The sequence below is a fragment of the Nematostella vectensis genome, chromosome 11, assembly GCF_932526225.1.
Source record: "Nematostella vectensis chromosome 11, jaNemVect1.1, whole genome shotgun sequence".
In the NCBI taxonomy this organism is placed as follows: domain Eukaryota; kingdom Metazoa; phylum Cnidaria; class Anthozoa; order Actiniaria; family Edwardsiidae; genus Nematostella; species Nematostella vectensis.
Window position 1 is genome coordinate 10,875,760 of NC_064044.1, and position 16,581 is coordinate 10,892,340.

The 16,581-nt window shown below is 39.6% G+C and overlaps 1 protein-coding gene and 1 long non-coding RNA gene across 2 annotated transcripts; both read left to right on the forward strand.

The window, feature by feature from the left end:
* The first annotated feature begins 297 nt into the window (after positions 1–297).
* LOC5502706 (cytochrome P450 4V2) lies at positions 298–8,083 on the forward strand. The gene is given in 14 exon segments (XM_048733994.1): positions 298–556; positions 1,199–1,308; positions 1,653–1,725; positions 1,860–1,872; positions 2,060–2,180; positions 2,669–2,738; positions 3,302–3,371; positions 3,443–3,569; positions 4,349–4,540; positions 4,763–4,865; positions 5,076–5,143; positions 5,797–5,863; positions 6,275–6,454; positions 7,417–8,083. Coding segments are annotated over 14 exon segments (1,530 nt in total). The 5' UTR covers positions 298–390; the 3' UTR covers positions 7,587–8,083.
* Positions 8,084–14,171: 6,088 nt separating this feature from the next.
* LOC125573675 lies at positions 14,172–15,957 on the forward strand. Its single transcript, XR_007314161.1, has 2 exons — positions 14,172–14,228; positions 15,434–15,957. It is a non-coding gene; the product is annotated as an uncharacterized LOC125573675 (long non-coding RNA).
* Positions 15,958–16,581: the final 624 nt, after the last annotated feature.

Consider the following 16,581-nt stretch of genomic DNA (forward strand, 5'->3'; position numbering starts at 1 on the left):
AATGAGTAAAATGGCCCCATACTCTAACGTACTAGAACACAGACCGAGAGCTTGGGAGAGATCGCAATTTTATGTTGACTAAAAAATAGAGCGATTTGGGAGTTTGTTTTTGTTTTTAAGGTTGTAGCCCAATATTGGAGAGCGATTTCAAAGTTAGAATTCGATAATAGACTTTAATTTGAAAGTTGGAGTTTGATAACAGATTGCAATTTGATAGTTGAAGTCGCAAAGTAAAATTCAAAACTAAACTTCACGCGTGACCGGCCTGGGCTTCCGTAGCAAAGCGTTCAGGGTCAGAGCCTCGTTTCAATGCGCCCTTGACTGAACTTCTATCTCTATAAAAACAAACCGATCGCTGTCATTTCGCCTGAAGTCGAAACGGCACCCACAATGGCGGCTATCGAGGCAGCCCTGGTATTCGGATCAATCATTATTTTGCTGTTTCTTCTCGTGAATCATCGCGCTCGTAGGGTGAGAGAGATGCACAAGTTTCAATCCCCGCCGCCATATCGTATGCTGTTTGGAAATACTCTCGAATTCAAAGACGAGCCTTCAGGTAAGAAATGTTCTCCTTTCACGTACTGTAAGCTAAAAAAGGAATAAAATAGACTTGGGATGGAAATGAATATTTTCTATATTTCTATATTTTTCTTAAAATCGTTTTTTTTATTCTGATAATATCGAGATTTGAGAGATTTGACTCAAAGTTATAATTGCTTTTTTTTTTCTTGCCTTGTTATTCTTAACTGAAAATGGAGCAAGAAACATAGCGTAGCTACTATGGGAAAGGTGGTTTGAATCAAATTTATAATCCTATGTGATCATTTGACTTAATAATGCCCAAGTCAGAGTATGTTGCACCCCATGGTGGCCCTGGGTCTTATGAGAAGGTTGGGGTGAGGGGGGGGGGGGGGGGGGGGGCACCGTCCCACAGGCAGGGTCACCATGCTATAAGATGGTAAGGTATTTATATGTGCAGATCCCTAATATGGCAAAGGAGCCATATAACGAAGCATGTTCTACGTAAATGTACTTTGTGTGAGTAAAATGATTTTCCCATTCCAAATCTTGTGGTGTGGAGCTGTCATCTAACCATTCAGTGGTCTTTGTCCGTTAAAGAATGTTTTTTCTAAGGGGGGGCTGCCTCCTTTTGGATCTACTAGTTAACAGAGCTGTGCTTTATTTCTTTCCAATTCAGAGTTCTTGGAGCAGATAATGGGCTGGTGCAGTCAGTTCAAAGGGATTTTCTGTCTGTGGCTCTCCTTTGCTAAACCATTTCTCCTTATTTATGAACCTAAGACAGTAGAGGTAAGCATACATTTTTCACTTTATTTGTGTGTCCTTTCATGATTTAAACTTTAGGCATACTATGAAATTAAATGAGTTTGTGATTTGAACTTTAGGAGTGCTTGTTTAGTTTTACAGGTTAACATAGATTTACCTACAGTAAAAACACAATAAAATTGATACTAGGCATATGACCCCAATCTTTATTTTTAGTCAAACATAAATAACATTGAAACTCCTTGCAATTTTATTATTTTCTTGGTGTAACAATGCAACTTTTCTGTCCCTTGCAGTATTGTTATATCAGGGTTTCACTATACCCCACACTGACATGAAATGTATGTTTTATAAATCATCTTTGACAGGTAATCCTGAGTAGCTCCAAGCATATCACAAAGGCTCAGTTCTATGACTTTCTCCTGCCCTGGCTGGGCACTGGTATGTGACTATTTGTTTTTCTATTTTGTGCACCATCTCAATTTGGATAGTGTCTTTTGGTATAGTGTATGACAATCTTCCACTATCTTTAATTTCCACTATTTCTTATTTCTATTTCTCTTTTCTTTACCTAGGTCTCTTGACAAGGTAAATTGTTTCGGTATTATTACTTCTAACTATTGGTTATCTCACAATGTTTCATAAAATGTCTTAATAAACATTAAAATGATAATAATAGTCGATGATTGATGATGATGATGGTGTGGTTATGATGATGATGATGACTATTTAAGACAATAAAGGTCTATCTATTGATGTGTGTTTTTCTATTCAGTACTGGGGAAAAATGGAAAAAGCGCCGCCGTCTAATTACTCCAACTTTTCATTTCAAAATCCTGAATGACTTTGTGCAAGTGTTTGACCAGCAATCACAGCTCATGGTCTCGATTATAAAGGTATGTTTTGTAAAAGGCATTAAATCAGGAAAGTAAGGCGTTCTTTTATTATTTACACTCCAAACCCTTGTAAAAATTCTTTTTAAAAGGAGGCTCAATTCATGGAAATTCCAGTTCAAGATGTCTACATTTTTTTGTGGTTGGTGGAAGCTGAGATCGACCTTGTAATACAAAGTATTGTTATATCGAGTATTGTTATCTTGAGGTTCCACTGTTATACTAAAGTTCTTCTTACGCCTCAGTTGTCTAATGCCCACCTACTAATGCCCCCAATACAAGAGATCAGGCATGTACCTAGGGGTAGTTGCAGGGTGAGCCTCAGCCTCACCCCCTTGGCCCCCAAAATAAAGCCTTTTCTTTTGAAGACCAAATTTTATAGTTTTTGCATTTCTATACCCTTGCTATGCACCTTAAAAGGCTAATATTAAAAGAAAGCCAATATAGCCTAGAAATGATTGTTTGGGTTAGAGATTTCACTTATTTTTCAGTCCCAGCCAAGTGATAAAGTCTTCAACATTTTCCCTTTGATTGCCTGCTGTGCTTTGGACATTATTGGAAGTAAGTGAAATTTCTCACTAATAATTTATGCCTGGGAAAACTCTACAGTATTAACACCCTTTTGGTAAATTTCAGGGTTCCAATTTTAAAAATCAGGCACACACCTTTCAAACAAGCACACATCCAAAAAAGTACAGTCTTACATATCCTGCAATATGTTTTACCCCCTGCCTTTTAAAGCTGCATTATCACCAGTTTAATTTCGGTCGATTACGTAACAATCTCCGATGATTTTTAACGGAAAACGCGAGAAATATTTCAACATTGCGTAAGCAGTCTGTCTATTGGAAGTTCCTTTGAGGATGTAATTGATGATTTAGAACGGATGGCCTGTTAAAAAGCGCGGATTCTTATTCTTTTGTCTCTTAATGATTGGGGTTTCCATCGCCCCTCCTGAAGTAAACTGGTCACAATGTAGTTACCCTGGATCCGCTTTTGTGATTGTGGTTTCTTCAAGGAAGAAGTAGAAAACATTCAAACGTAATGCTATGAAAATAGAGATAAAGCTCAAGTTACTGTCCTTGATGGACTTTTACGGATATTTACTTTATTATTGTTCTCAGAAACCGCTATGGGCGTTAACATAAATGCTCAGAAAAACAGTTCGTCAGAATATGTCAAAGGGGTTATCAGGTAAGCTATATGCATTTTGCTTATTAAAGATTTTGTTGGATTTATTGGACTTACTTGTCTCTTATTTTCAGGATGAGTGAACTTATCCAGAGTCGCCAGAAGCGCCCCTGGGTCCACCCTGCATTTCTGTACTGTCTGACAAATGAGGGACGAGAACACAACAAGATTATCAAGTTTCTCCACGACTTTACCAATCAGGTACACATTTTGCAATGCTACGCTTGTTACAGTGGCCACCTTGTCAGTTTTGGAAAGTAAACCAGCAAGGATGCGAGAAACGTGCTATCTGATACGACGCTTGCTACCGTGGTCACCTTGACAGTTTTGTGAAGTAAGCCAATAAGGATGCGAGAAACGTACTATCTGATACGGAGCGCGCTACCGTGGCCACATTGACAGATTTGTGAACTAAGCCAATGAAGATGCGACAAACGTGCTATCTGATACGACGCGCGCTACCATGGCCACCTTGTTAGTTTTGTGAAATAAGTCAATGAGGATGCTTGAGTTTTATCTGGTTGACACATAAACTTCACTAGCCAGCAATTAAGCAAAAAATCGCTTGAGTGCACATAACCCTCTTGCTGTTTTGTTTTTATTCAAATTAAAACTGTGATGCTCGCATTCTTTGGCTAACATTCTTAAAACTTTGTATACTAGCGATCTTACAGAGTGTATGTCATTACACAGGGAAAGAGAAACTCTAGGGGTTCTTGCCTTTTACGCCCTTTTGTTTTATAAGAACGTCTAATTTTCAGTTGAGGCTGGGCCGTTCTTATTTTTGGGAAATTTCAAGGCTGAATATGTTCTTAACGATGTTCTTAAATTTTAAGTGTATGTAAGAATATAATACCCGATGAATTATTATAAAGAGAATTATATTACTGATCAGTAGCAATAATAAGCCGGTTGTTACTATGAGCACAATTTGATTCTGTATTTTAAAAAGCATCAGCATATTTTAACTTCATTCCCAGGTGATAACTGAACGGATCCAAGAGCGTCTTTATTCACCTAAAGAGAAATATGAAACCTGAGAATCCGATGAGTTCACAGGAAGGCGGAAAAGGCGTCTTGTTGCCTTCCTTGATATGCTGTTAAATGCATATGATGCGGGCGAGATTGATGTTGAAGGTGTTAGAGAAGAGGTCGACATCTTTATGTTTGAGGTAAAATACAGTACCATAACATCCTGTGAGATAGTTATTTAGGGTGTGTGAACATATCGACACCTTCATGTTTGACATCTGGGAGATAGTTGTTGAGGATTTCGGGGAAGAAATTGACACCTCAAAAATCCTGAGAGAAATACTACTATTCCTAATACTTAAAATAGTAAAAGAGGGTTGCCTGTTGTAAGTTCTTCAGCTTTCGCTTGGTTCTCTCCCCAGGGCCACGACACTACGGCGGCTGCGATGGCCTGGGCAGTACAACTTCTTGGAGAACACCCGGATGTACAAAAAAAAGCACAAGCGGAAGTGGATGAGTTCTTCGGTACGGTGTGCTCGCATGTGCGGATCTAGGGGGTGGGGTGGGTTTAGCGACCCGCTTTTTGGAAATCTGGAAATCCACGAAGGAAATCCACGAAGGATCAATAAATCTGGCCACCCTTTCCTAAATCCTTGCTTCGGGGCTACACCCTTATTGGAACTCCTGGATCCCTGTCAATGAACAATCTAACATGCTATTGAATTCTCTTTTCAGCCACGAATTCCGGCAAACTCACAGCAGATTCGCTGAAAGGGCTTAAATATTTAGAGTGCGTAATTAAGGTGAGGCGGAGACGAAAATCATACTGATAGATAGTAAAGTAAAATAAAACCCGCTATGTAAGGACTCCTTGGTTTTATTCAGCCTAGTTCCAGGCGTTCATACCGGGTTCCCTGTCTCAGGAGGTGGACCGTAAGGCAGCTTCTGGTCTTGGACGTCCGCTGTGACGTCACAATTCTTACGAACCACAGGAGTCCCGCTCAGAAACCCACGAAAGCCCGGCCTGACCAACCGTGACGATTTCACTTTCACCAACTTTAAAATTGCCATCTATTATCGAACTCTATCCTTAAAATCTTCATTGTCGGACCAGACTCGTAACCAGTCGTTATTTGCTGTTGCGCGGACATCCACAGTGATTCTGAAGCGGAGACGGATAAAAAGCGAATTCCGACCTCTGAAAGCGCATCCTGACCGTCATGCACCGTGCGCTTCTTCAACCTCCCAAAAATGCATCGCGCGTCGTCTGGTTATGAGACTGTTGTCGGACTCAAACCAAACAACTGGAAATTAGACACGTTCTTATAAAAAAATTACTTGAAATTGTTCATTTGCCGAATCTTAATAATCGGATTCGACACTGCAAAAGCGCGACCTATGAGTCTGGACTTAGACTGGCCTAACTTTTCTCATATGTATTATATTGCATCTATAGGAGACCCTTCGTATTTTCCCGTCGGTGCCTTTCTTCGGTAGAAGCCTTGTGGAAGACTTAGAGCTTGGTAAGACGTCCATATAATTATTCGCCCGATAAGGAGGTGTACCTGGGAATTAAATCCAAGCCATTTTGAATCGTGTTATTCAACCACCAGTTCTAAACTGGGCAAGGCTCCTTCACCGAGGGTGTCACCACATTTTATTCCTTTTAATAGCCAGCCAGCGTGTATTTAGCAGAGGGATTAGGGGAGGGGGATGCACAGTAATAGATATTACAGACAAACCAGAAAATACAAGCTTTTTGTCGGCCTGAAAGTGGGCGTGAAACTCACTCCTAGGAGAGCTACACACCCCTAGGTAGGCGCTCCTAGCGATGCATCCCTAGCTACGCGTCCCTAGCAACACACTCCTAGCAACGCACCTCTTCAGCACCAACAAAATGAGATATCCGCTAACTATCTTGTTCGTGTTTTTAGAGGGTCGACTCATCCCTAAGGGGACGGACGTGGGTGTTATTACGATTGGACTTCATCGCAATCCCGAAGTCTGGCCGAGCCCGATGAAGTTTGACCCCGACCGCTTCTTACCGGAGAATTCCGAAGGAAGGCATCCGTACGCATTCGTACCTTTCTCGGCAGGATCTCGGAACTGTATCGGTATGTTGTAATAGTTGCTGTAATCCGTGGTATAGGAGACTTATGACTACGTGTTCTTTACGAAATTCCCTTCACATCGCTACATTCATTGGAATAATTAAGTGCACCAGCCTACGTGAATATGCAAACCCTTCTCCGCGGTCCCCTCGGCAGATTGTCGGATCACATCGTTACATTCATGCGAATAAGATTAGTGTTTTATGAGCATGAGACCTGCGTGCATTGACAGGAGCAAAAAATGGCAAAGTTCAAATTTAAAGGTTGTGCTAGCTTACATTGTTTTAATTTTTTGCCTAACGTTTCTTGTGTAATATAAAACAAAACAAGCTTTGGTACTTTTTGGTAGATGATCCATCTTTGAGATATGATGATGGAGCAAAGTTGCCATAAATCATGAAAAAGTAGCAATTTCGCCCATTGGGCGACTTCAGACAAATCAAGGGTCTTACAATTTTTAATATCTCAAGAACGCATTATCTACCAAAAAGTACCAAAGCGTATTTTGTTTTATATTGCACAAGGAACATCTAGGCAAAAAATAAAACAAATATAAGCTTATACAACCTTACAATTTAAACTTTGCAATTTTTTGCTCCTGTCGCGTGCATGAGTATGCGAATCCTTCTCGGCGTTCCGAGAAGAATTGTATCGGTGTCGGGCGTAGTCTCGGGTTCATTCAAGTACTCAAGTGGGATCTACCCGAACCAGAATGCTGTCTTGAACTGGGGTGCAGGATTTAAAAAGTAAATCCAATTTTACAATAAAAAAAGTTTTGATTTAAAATCCTATTATTCATTCCAAAACATCGCATTTATCAAAGTTTACGTTACCCTCGGTATGTAAGACTCTTCAATAGCGATTTTATCTATTAGCGCGAGACACTTAAGAAAGCAGTCCAACCTTTGTTTAAATGCTGCTATTATACCTCCATGAAAAAGACTTACTCGCCTTATTTACTGTAGGTCAGCGGTTTGCCCTACTAGAGGAGAAAGTGGTACTCGCGTACATTCTTCACAATTTCGACATCGTGTCAACCGAGAAGAGCACAAAGATCAAGACATGCGCAGAGCTGATCACCAGACCACGTGACGGTATCTTCGTTTCCTTGACGACGCGGGAGCAGGGGCTCTAGGAGACAGAAAATGCACACAGAAGCACGGGCTTTATGAATAGATAAAAGGCACGACATATGATTTAGAATTGTGGGACTAAGCAGCAGGGATGTAGAAGTTTTTGGAAAAAGTAGTTTATATTTAGATAGAGACGGGTGAATAATCACTCAATTTTTCTGATTCAGCGGATTTCTCGAACACAAAAACCAAGCCAAAATTGGCAAACCTTGAATTCAAACTAATGACACTCGATCACTCATCAAAAAGGTCAACTTAAAAAGTGTAATATATTTGTGATTTTTTAAGAATTTTTAGAATTTCATTGAGCTGTAGTTTATGTCAAAAAGCGGCAATTATACCTCCATACACACCCACAAATTTTAGCTTTCTTGCAGATTTCTTGTAAATGGAATTGTACATTAAGGTAGACACAAAGAATCAATTTCTAAAGTACACTTGTAAGCATCGAGCAGAAGTCCGAATGGATATTAGAAATAAATAAAATCTAGTCGAGCAATTTTTTTTTTCTTTCAGAACCGCAAAAAAAAAAAAAAAAAAAAAAAAAATTCAAATCAGACCAGCATTAAAAAGGTTTCCAATTCCGTCTGCTCTCCGTGAGGCTATGACTCACAAAGCATCAAACGTAATTCTTTAGTTTCCATGGGCAACAAAATCATCCAATTTGTCACGCATTCAGCCAATCAACAAGCGTCAGAAATGTGGCTTGAGATGTGTTCACAAGTTGGTTCATTGTGTAACGGGAGTTACACGTAACATTCTCAAGTTTAATGCACAAAGTAAAACGACCTACTATCTGCAACAAACAAAAAATAATAGCTAAATTTACTGCCAAAATCTCTGCGTTAAGAAATACAAGAACTTTTTTATAGTCCTTCATCGCATAGACATCTCGTCTAGATGAAGAGAAAGCTTTTTTTAAGGTTAGAAGTTGTCGTTTATTAGTGAGCTACTGTGGATGTATCTCTACGACTTCAATGTATTTATACGACTTTTAACGCCATTTTTTCACGGGCTGTGAGAATAGCGTTGAATATCCAATGAATGTGTTTGTTTTTCGTTTGATGACGGCTTGGACAAAAATAATTTCTGCTCATTTGATTAATTTTACAAAGATGGATCAGTCAGAAACTGCACAAATTATTTTTTGTTGAAAATCGTTTCAAAGGATGCCTATTACTATCTTCCATCACTATTCTATGCGGATGCGTTAAAAACTATTTCGTAGTTCTTAAGATGGTTGAAGAATCGATGTTTTGAACATTGCTGTTTTTGTGAGTTCACCGCCTCAACAATTGTGAAAGTGTTAGTCGTTGTCATGGTAATTGGCCGTCATGCAAGCGAGGTCCGTGCAATCAGATCTCATGAATACATACTATGTGACTCTGCAAACAAAGGCATCGCTTTGTCATATCCAAGATAAACTAATGACACTCGTTCATTCATCAATGGGCCAAGTTTAAAAGTGTAATAATAATTGTGTGTTTTTTCTTTGCTGCGAGACAAGTTGGATGACTTTGTTGTTCATATTGTGGTAACTTAAATGAAGGAAGCCAGAGAGCGGTTTGACAGTTTCAAATTATTAGCGAGAGTTCGTAGAATATTATAAACCGCAGTGAACCTGCCTTTTTTTTCGTGTTTCTCTTAAAGATGCATGCATTTGACTGGTGACCTTATTATATGAGAGCAAGAGACCATGATATAAGAGAACGAATCCCCGTGGCCCATGATTTCGTTCTTGAAAGCTATTTTTGGATTGCGCGAGCTTGTCAATCATATCATCCATATATTGTTCGTGGCGTCATATTTGGTTATGGACACCTCGAGAGCTAGTACATTTTCACAACAACCTTTTTATCCCTCTGCACTTCTTTACTTCGTTCGCTACCTGTTTTTTACCCTTTTAGCTGCAACTCATAGCTCATGATCACAATGCTACTCGTAGGATGGTGTCCTGGTATCTGTTAAGTTATCTAAAAGAAATGTTATATAAATTAATAGGCCATTCCAGCTATAAGTTTGCGCGCGCATTACCATAGAAACCTACCTCAACTACCAGAATGCAGCGCGCGCATTTTTAAGCTTGCACCAAACGAAGCGCGCGCTGAATGGCGGTAGTTGAAGTAGGTTTCCATGGTGAGTGCGCGCGTATGCTTATAGCTGGAATGGCCTATTGAACGGGAAGACGTCGGGGAGACGGCGAATTCATAGATCCGACATGTCAATCACGCGCGCACGAATAGCCAATAGGAAAGAGATGGTGCAATAACAGCCATGTGGTCCCACAAATTTCCCACAAAAAGTCGGCAATCGACGCCGAAAAAGATTGGTTTGAGATATTTTTCTGCGAATCTGGACAAGCAGTCATTGTAGAAAAACACGTAAAATTTACTACGAAGAAACGAAAAACAAAAAGCAAACAAACCACATATACATGAGCAGTGTAAGTCCTACCATTAAACTTGTGTTTGATATGATACCTAGGCTACTTCAATTACATATAGGAATGAGACTGTCGTTTGTATTTTTACTATAAATCTTGACGTTTGCCGATAAAACTTGTAGTTAGAAGTCGGTCGTAAACAGCGAATTCGGTTTTCTCTTCTGATTTTCCCCGCACTTAAATCACTGCAAGTTGACAAAAATAGCTTTGAAAACACATAAACACTTAGTACCTACCGTAGAGAGCACCGCTTTATCATTCAACAATCAAACTCGTAGTTATCTATTTCTATGCTTCATATTCTCACAAGATTTTCCCAAGCTTGGACAACCAGACAAGTTTCCATCATGTTAGGTTACTGTGTTTTATTTTCCAAGTCGCAGGAAAACCCCTATAAACGTCTGTATTTAAAATAACTCCGGGCAGGGCTCACTGACCTCATCCGACATGTTGTACAATTTGTGGGACTTTTGTGGGACATTTGGGTTGCACTTCGCTGGCTTCTATTTGCTGCTTTCTGATTGGATATTCGTGCGCGCGTCGGATCTATGAATTTGGTGTCATTCAAAATGCATCGGGCCGAATACTAAACATACTTCTTTTCTCTGCAATTCGGTTAGATAGAATACCTAGGCATTCTCAGAGCCTATGTTATGTATTTTAATACAAGAAGGCCTTTATTTTTCTTTGATTTACGATATTTTTAGATGAATGAACTTCTAATCTTCACGCAAATGCTCAGAAATCATGTCACTCTAGAAACCCTTGTCACTGGAATAAGATTCTCTTCATTATAAAGACTTGAAAGCTTTTTTGTGAAATACCTGTCTTAATAACCGAACTTATCTGTGAGAATATAATTGCATTAAGTTCTGGATATATCTTTTGCATTAAAAGAGAATCGGAAGATAATTATGTGTTGTTAACACAGATTTATGTTTGATTGTTGTTTTATAACTTGCGAATCAGCTGTGAAAACTTTTATTGGGAAAGTTGATCCCCTATACACTGTATGCATTTCATTGTCTTTCATATCCGAGAAACGGTTGATTGGATCAAGCGTACTCTAAGGAAGATCATTTTCACAGCGCTCGTAAAAAAGGAATGTAATTTTGGTAAAAAATATTTCCATAAAAGCCTTTACTGGTTCAACATCGCTCAAGATCTGATCGCGCATATGACTCGTGTTGCTAGGATACGTGAGTGCTAGCCAATCAGATGCGTATCTAAAAATAACTGCTTGTTCTAAAAATAGTTTTCACGGACGTCATCACTGGGACATACCCTAATACGGGGGATTCGTTGTCTTACTTCATGGTCTCTTGATGAGAGATGGTTCACTTGCTTGCTCAGACCACAGGGGGACCAGAATGATTGTTCACCTGATTGCTCAGACCACAGGGGCCCCAGAAAGATTGTTCACCTGCTTTCTCAGACCACAGGGGGCCCAGGCTAATGGCTAGCCAAAGACTGATTCTGCGAGATTCTGCACATCATTTTTTTTTTTTTGCTGTAAATGACAATAAAATCGTATTAAATCTTCGTACATTGTCTTCTAGTAGGGGTTTGTGATATTTTTGTTACGCGATTTGGGGTCTAATTCTAAAATAATCAACGCTCCCTTTCATCTCGCAGAAACAGTCCTTGGTTAGCCATTAGCTTGTAGGCTCTTACCGAAAGTGCTCGTTAAAAAAGCATTAAATGCTAAAATCAGTGCTTGTTTTTTGCCAAAAAAATAATGCTAATTTTTTAAGAAAGTGCTTGTGGATTAAAAAAAATGCTCATTTTTTCAGACTCTTTTTTAATCATATAAAACATTACATTTTCAGATTTTCGCTCACATGTTTTAACATCAAAATTTAACGATCAATGTTTTTTCCATTTAAGTCCAACACACGCTTGTCATTGGGTCATCATTACCCATTTTAGAAGTTAGTCATCGCTTGTTGTACTGGGTCATCACACTTGCTTGCAGATAGTTAAGGCATGCTCCTGTTGGTCGTTGAATGCGGAATTGAGAACAGAAAATACCCTTTCTGCTGCAGCCGAGGATGGCTGCACCAACAGCACTTTCTTCACTGCAGAAGCCCAGTGAGGGAGCTGTTCCTTGTGGTCGTGCCACCATTTTACCTTTCGCTCTTCTGTGTCGATTACCACATCTGCAGTGGCAGCTAAGTAAGCAGGTAGTTCAGCTTTTAGGCCGTTGATAATGCAATCATCATTGAGAAAAGGGAAGATTCGCAAGGCCTCTACTAAGTGCTGAGTTGGCTTCAGCCACTGGACGCTGACCGGACACATATACCTCGCAGCCTTGAACGCTAACACTGTGTTGTATAGTTGGACATTGAACTTTCTCAGAAACCAATCTATGGCTAGTTGAACACATGCCTTTGCCTGCTGTTCGAGGGCTGCTACGTTTTGGGCAGGATTTTCTTCAGCGATTGCTGCTGCGACTGCACGCACGTTTGGAAAGTGAGGGGCTTGGCAGGCTTGGGCAACAGCATGGAGTTTCTCATAACACGAGAACACGAGAGGGCCATCACCTTCCAAGAAATAGGTCGCTTTTACAAAGTGCTCCCCAACATCGATGGTGATGGCGAGCTCGAGCTTCAGGTTGATCACTCGCTCAGGATCGGAAAGTATTGCCTGGAGTTGAGGGAGTAACTGTGGACCAATATTAGCGGCTTCTGCGTCTATCAAGAATCCCTCAATATCTCCAAACTGCAGTAATATTTGTTTGTAGACTTCCCACTTTGACCACCATCTGGTCTCACTGTATGATCTCGGTCTTTGCCCAGTCAGATCTTTCCACAACAGCTTTGCCTTGTAACTATGGCGGAACAGGCGAAGCCACACGCTACCGAACTCTAGAAGAGTTGGAATGACAAGATGATTCCCAACATTGTCAAGCGTGTGTGAGAAACACACAACGTTGAGCAGCTTAGGAAAGATAAATGCAATCCTATCCAACGCTGCCTGGTTCACACTTTCCCCATCTCTCATGGCTGCGAGTAACAAATTGGCCTTGACACCATAATCAACTGATAGGCACTGATTAAGAACTTGTGCAAGATCATCCGCATTCACTGACTTGGAACATATATAAATTTTGACGAGACGTTGAATAATCGACCGTCAAGGAAACGCAGGATGACAGCAATTGCTTCTCCTTGTCGTGTACTTCCGTCAAAGATCATCGAAACATCTCTTGTCATGCCAGTCTGGCCAGGCAAAGACAGTTCATTTTTTATCCTTTCGACTTCCTGCTTGAGAAAAATTGAAATGTACTGACCAAGATGAGCACTTGCTGTGAGACGTTGGCCATTCGTTTCTAAGAGGGAGCGTAGCTTATCGATTTTCCCAAGTGGGATGCCAGCCTTCAGAAACTCTTCGACCACTTCGAGTCGGTAGGCCCGTTCAGATATTGGTAGAGTGCTGTCTTCCTGCGTCATGTCCGCCGCTCTAAAAGCCTCCATAATAGTCTGATCCTTCAACTTAGACTTCTTCAGTTTCTCTTTACCATTTCCATGTTTCTTTGAAGCCAAGTGTGTAGTTAGAATACTCTTCTTCGAAGACACTATTTCGCGGCATGCCAGACGAAACAACTTCCCGTCTTTGATTGTTAGTTCCTCTCCTGGATATTGCTGAATCCGATCATGTATGCTTATGTTCTTTACATCACAGTTCCCCCTAGTTTTGTTTTTTCACTGATTGATGGCAGAGTACGCTCTCGAGCTATCTCTGCCTTGCTTGGCTGACTTCCAGTATTGCTAGTGAATGACGCCATCTTGGAACGAGTCACGAGGAGGACTGACGGGAAGGACCGGGTTCTAGAAGGCAACCGCTGACCTATCAAACATATTCCCCAGCCTCCTCGGCTCCTTTGACGAAAATGAATGCAAATTGCGGCTTTGGACGACATATGTGAAGTCAGAGTGTGCTGATTAACGCGAAATTATATAAATAATCAGTCGATAATAAGAAAAAATGCTAGCAGTGCTTTTTGGGGAAAATGTAAAAAAAAGTGCTAGCGAAGCCAAATAATGCCAAAAAAAGTGCTAGCACTTTCGGTAAGAGCCTATTAGCTTGGGCCCCCTGTGTTCAGACATGTAATCGAAAGTAGATATAACCTATTTGGCTTTTCAACAGAAAGGGAGGATTAAAAGAGTGCTCGACTTAAAAGGAAATCCAGAGCAAAATTGTAAGTATTTATATCATGTTGATTTTTAATCCTTGTAAGATGTATTATGGAAAATTCCTATTCATCCTTTAAAGCAGTTTTAAAGACTTTAAATGAAATGAGCGCAAGTGCAAAATAATTATGTACCATATATAATGGCTATAAAAACTATATAAAGTTCCTGTGTTTAAAATGCATTTTTCTAATTTGGGGATCAATGTATGGCAAAACTAAAACGAAAGGTGTTGTTATTCTGAGCTAAGTTTGTATGTACCATATATAATTGTTATAAAAACTTGATAAAATTCCTGTGTTTAAAATGCTTTTTTCTAATTCGGGGATCATTGTATGGCAAAAATATAACGAAAGGTGTTGTTATTCTGAGCTAAGTTTGTATGTACCATATATAATGGATATAAAAACTGGATAAAGTTCCTGTATTTAAAATGCATTTTTCTAATTTGGGGATCATTGTATGGCAAAAAGATAACGAAAGGTGTTGTTATTCTGAGCTAAATTTTACAGGCTCGTTTTTTAAATTAAATTTCGAGATGGAAAATTTACGTGACATGAATAATTAAAAGCGATTCAGCTTGTTCGTGCCATTTAGTTCCACTGGCTAATTGCTCCCTTAAAATGATACTTCCATCTTTCTAATTTTTTAGCCATTGTTTGGTAAATGTTCGCTATCAATGCCAGTTAGTACGGAAGCCCAGCGGGGCCACTGTCCTATTCGGTTTCGGATTTCCATGTTTTCCAAACAATATCACGAGTTTGTATTTTGCTTTTGCGGGTTTGTACTTTGCTTTTTCTAGTTTGTATTTTGCTTTTGCGAGTTTGTATTTTGCTTTTGCTGGTTTGTATTTTGCTTTTGCTGGTTTGTACTTTGCTTTTGCGAGTTTGTAAATCAGTGAGAATTTCCGGAAATTCTACTTTTGGCAATTATTTCATTTTTTGTTGACGAAAAAAAGGTTATTTCTAAATTTCAACTTGTCATTTTGACTTTGAATTAGAAAAATTCCTATGCTTTTTCGATATTGTCAGGAATATCAGGCTTTTCTGCAAGAATCGAGGTATCAAACGAATGATTGCTTCACAGGTGGACACAATCGTCCAAGAATATGTATTATTGTATTATGTAATCATCGTCAAGGGTAAAACAAACGTTTGGAGAAGAATGGTGAAATCACTTTCTTCTTCCTCATCTTTATCTCCCATTGGGGTAGGAATATGGGCTGACCCAAAATGTCCGCGAGGCCACACACCACTGGTGCTATGCAGTACTGTCTTCTGGTTCTACAAAACGGACATCTAGATCCATAACTAGAAGCGTCTCCCCACTGAAAAAAGGCAAAGGAAAGAGCCCAAGCCCCTAGAAGTCAGCTTCTAGAGGAGATTCAAAAGATGGTCTCCGATGCCTGCGATCGCCCCCTCGTGAATCACTGGCAGCAAATTCAGAGGCCGCAAGGGAAATGGCACAGCAAGAAGTAAAGGAGCTTTTCAAATGCTCCATATGCTTTTCAACAAGCTCCCTGCCAGCTGCAAGTTGTCCCAGATGCCACAAGCTCATCGAATGTGTGCCTGGCACGGAACTGGCACGGAACAGAAAAAAGGCGGGAATAAGTACACCGCAAAGGTGATGGTTATAGTCCAGTAGCCCGCCTGTGATTGGAGGAAATGAACAGAAGCTTGAAATAAATAAACCTTGTTCGTTGAACAAGTTGAATTAGTCATTAAGTCAGAAATTGACTCAATGAAAAAAAAAAATAAGTAACTTTTTTTTCGAAAGCTTACTTAGATTGGAACGTAGTTCTCGGAAGTTTAAAAAAAAAAAAAAAATTATTAACGCCCGCGACAGGCGTTTTAAGACCAACAAAAAAGCGACTATTACATTGGCTATTAACAGGAAAATAGATAACATTTCCGATCACAATCCCTTAGTTTTAGTGATTAAATATCTTTTATTTGGCAAAACCAATCTTTATATCAAATTCTAGTCTTTGCTCCACTTTTTCTTCAAAAATTGAAATTTCGTCTACATAGAACTTCAATTTTCGCACATCGGAGCTATTTTAACATTTTCAGCAAAATATCATAAATTAATTCATGCTGGCTTCCAGCCAATCAAAACTACAGCAGATGGTAGACGGGTAGTATTGTCTTAGTATTCTATTGCTTTATCTTCCTGGTCCAATTTGCGAGAATATGAAAGAACTAAAAGTTTGTCTTTGCTAAAAGGTAGGGCATAATAATTTGTTAGAACATGAATTGCTTATTCACAAACAAGAGAACCGGCAAACTTGAGTTTTCAAGTTAAAACCCAACGTGACACATTCAAATAATACTAGAGTTTTCATTTGCACATCTGTGCTAG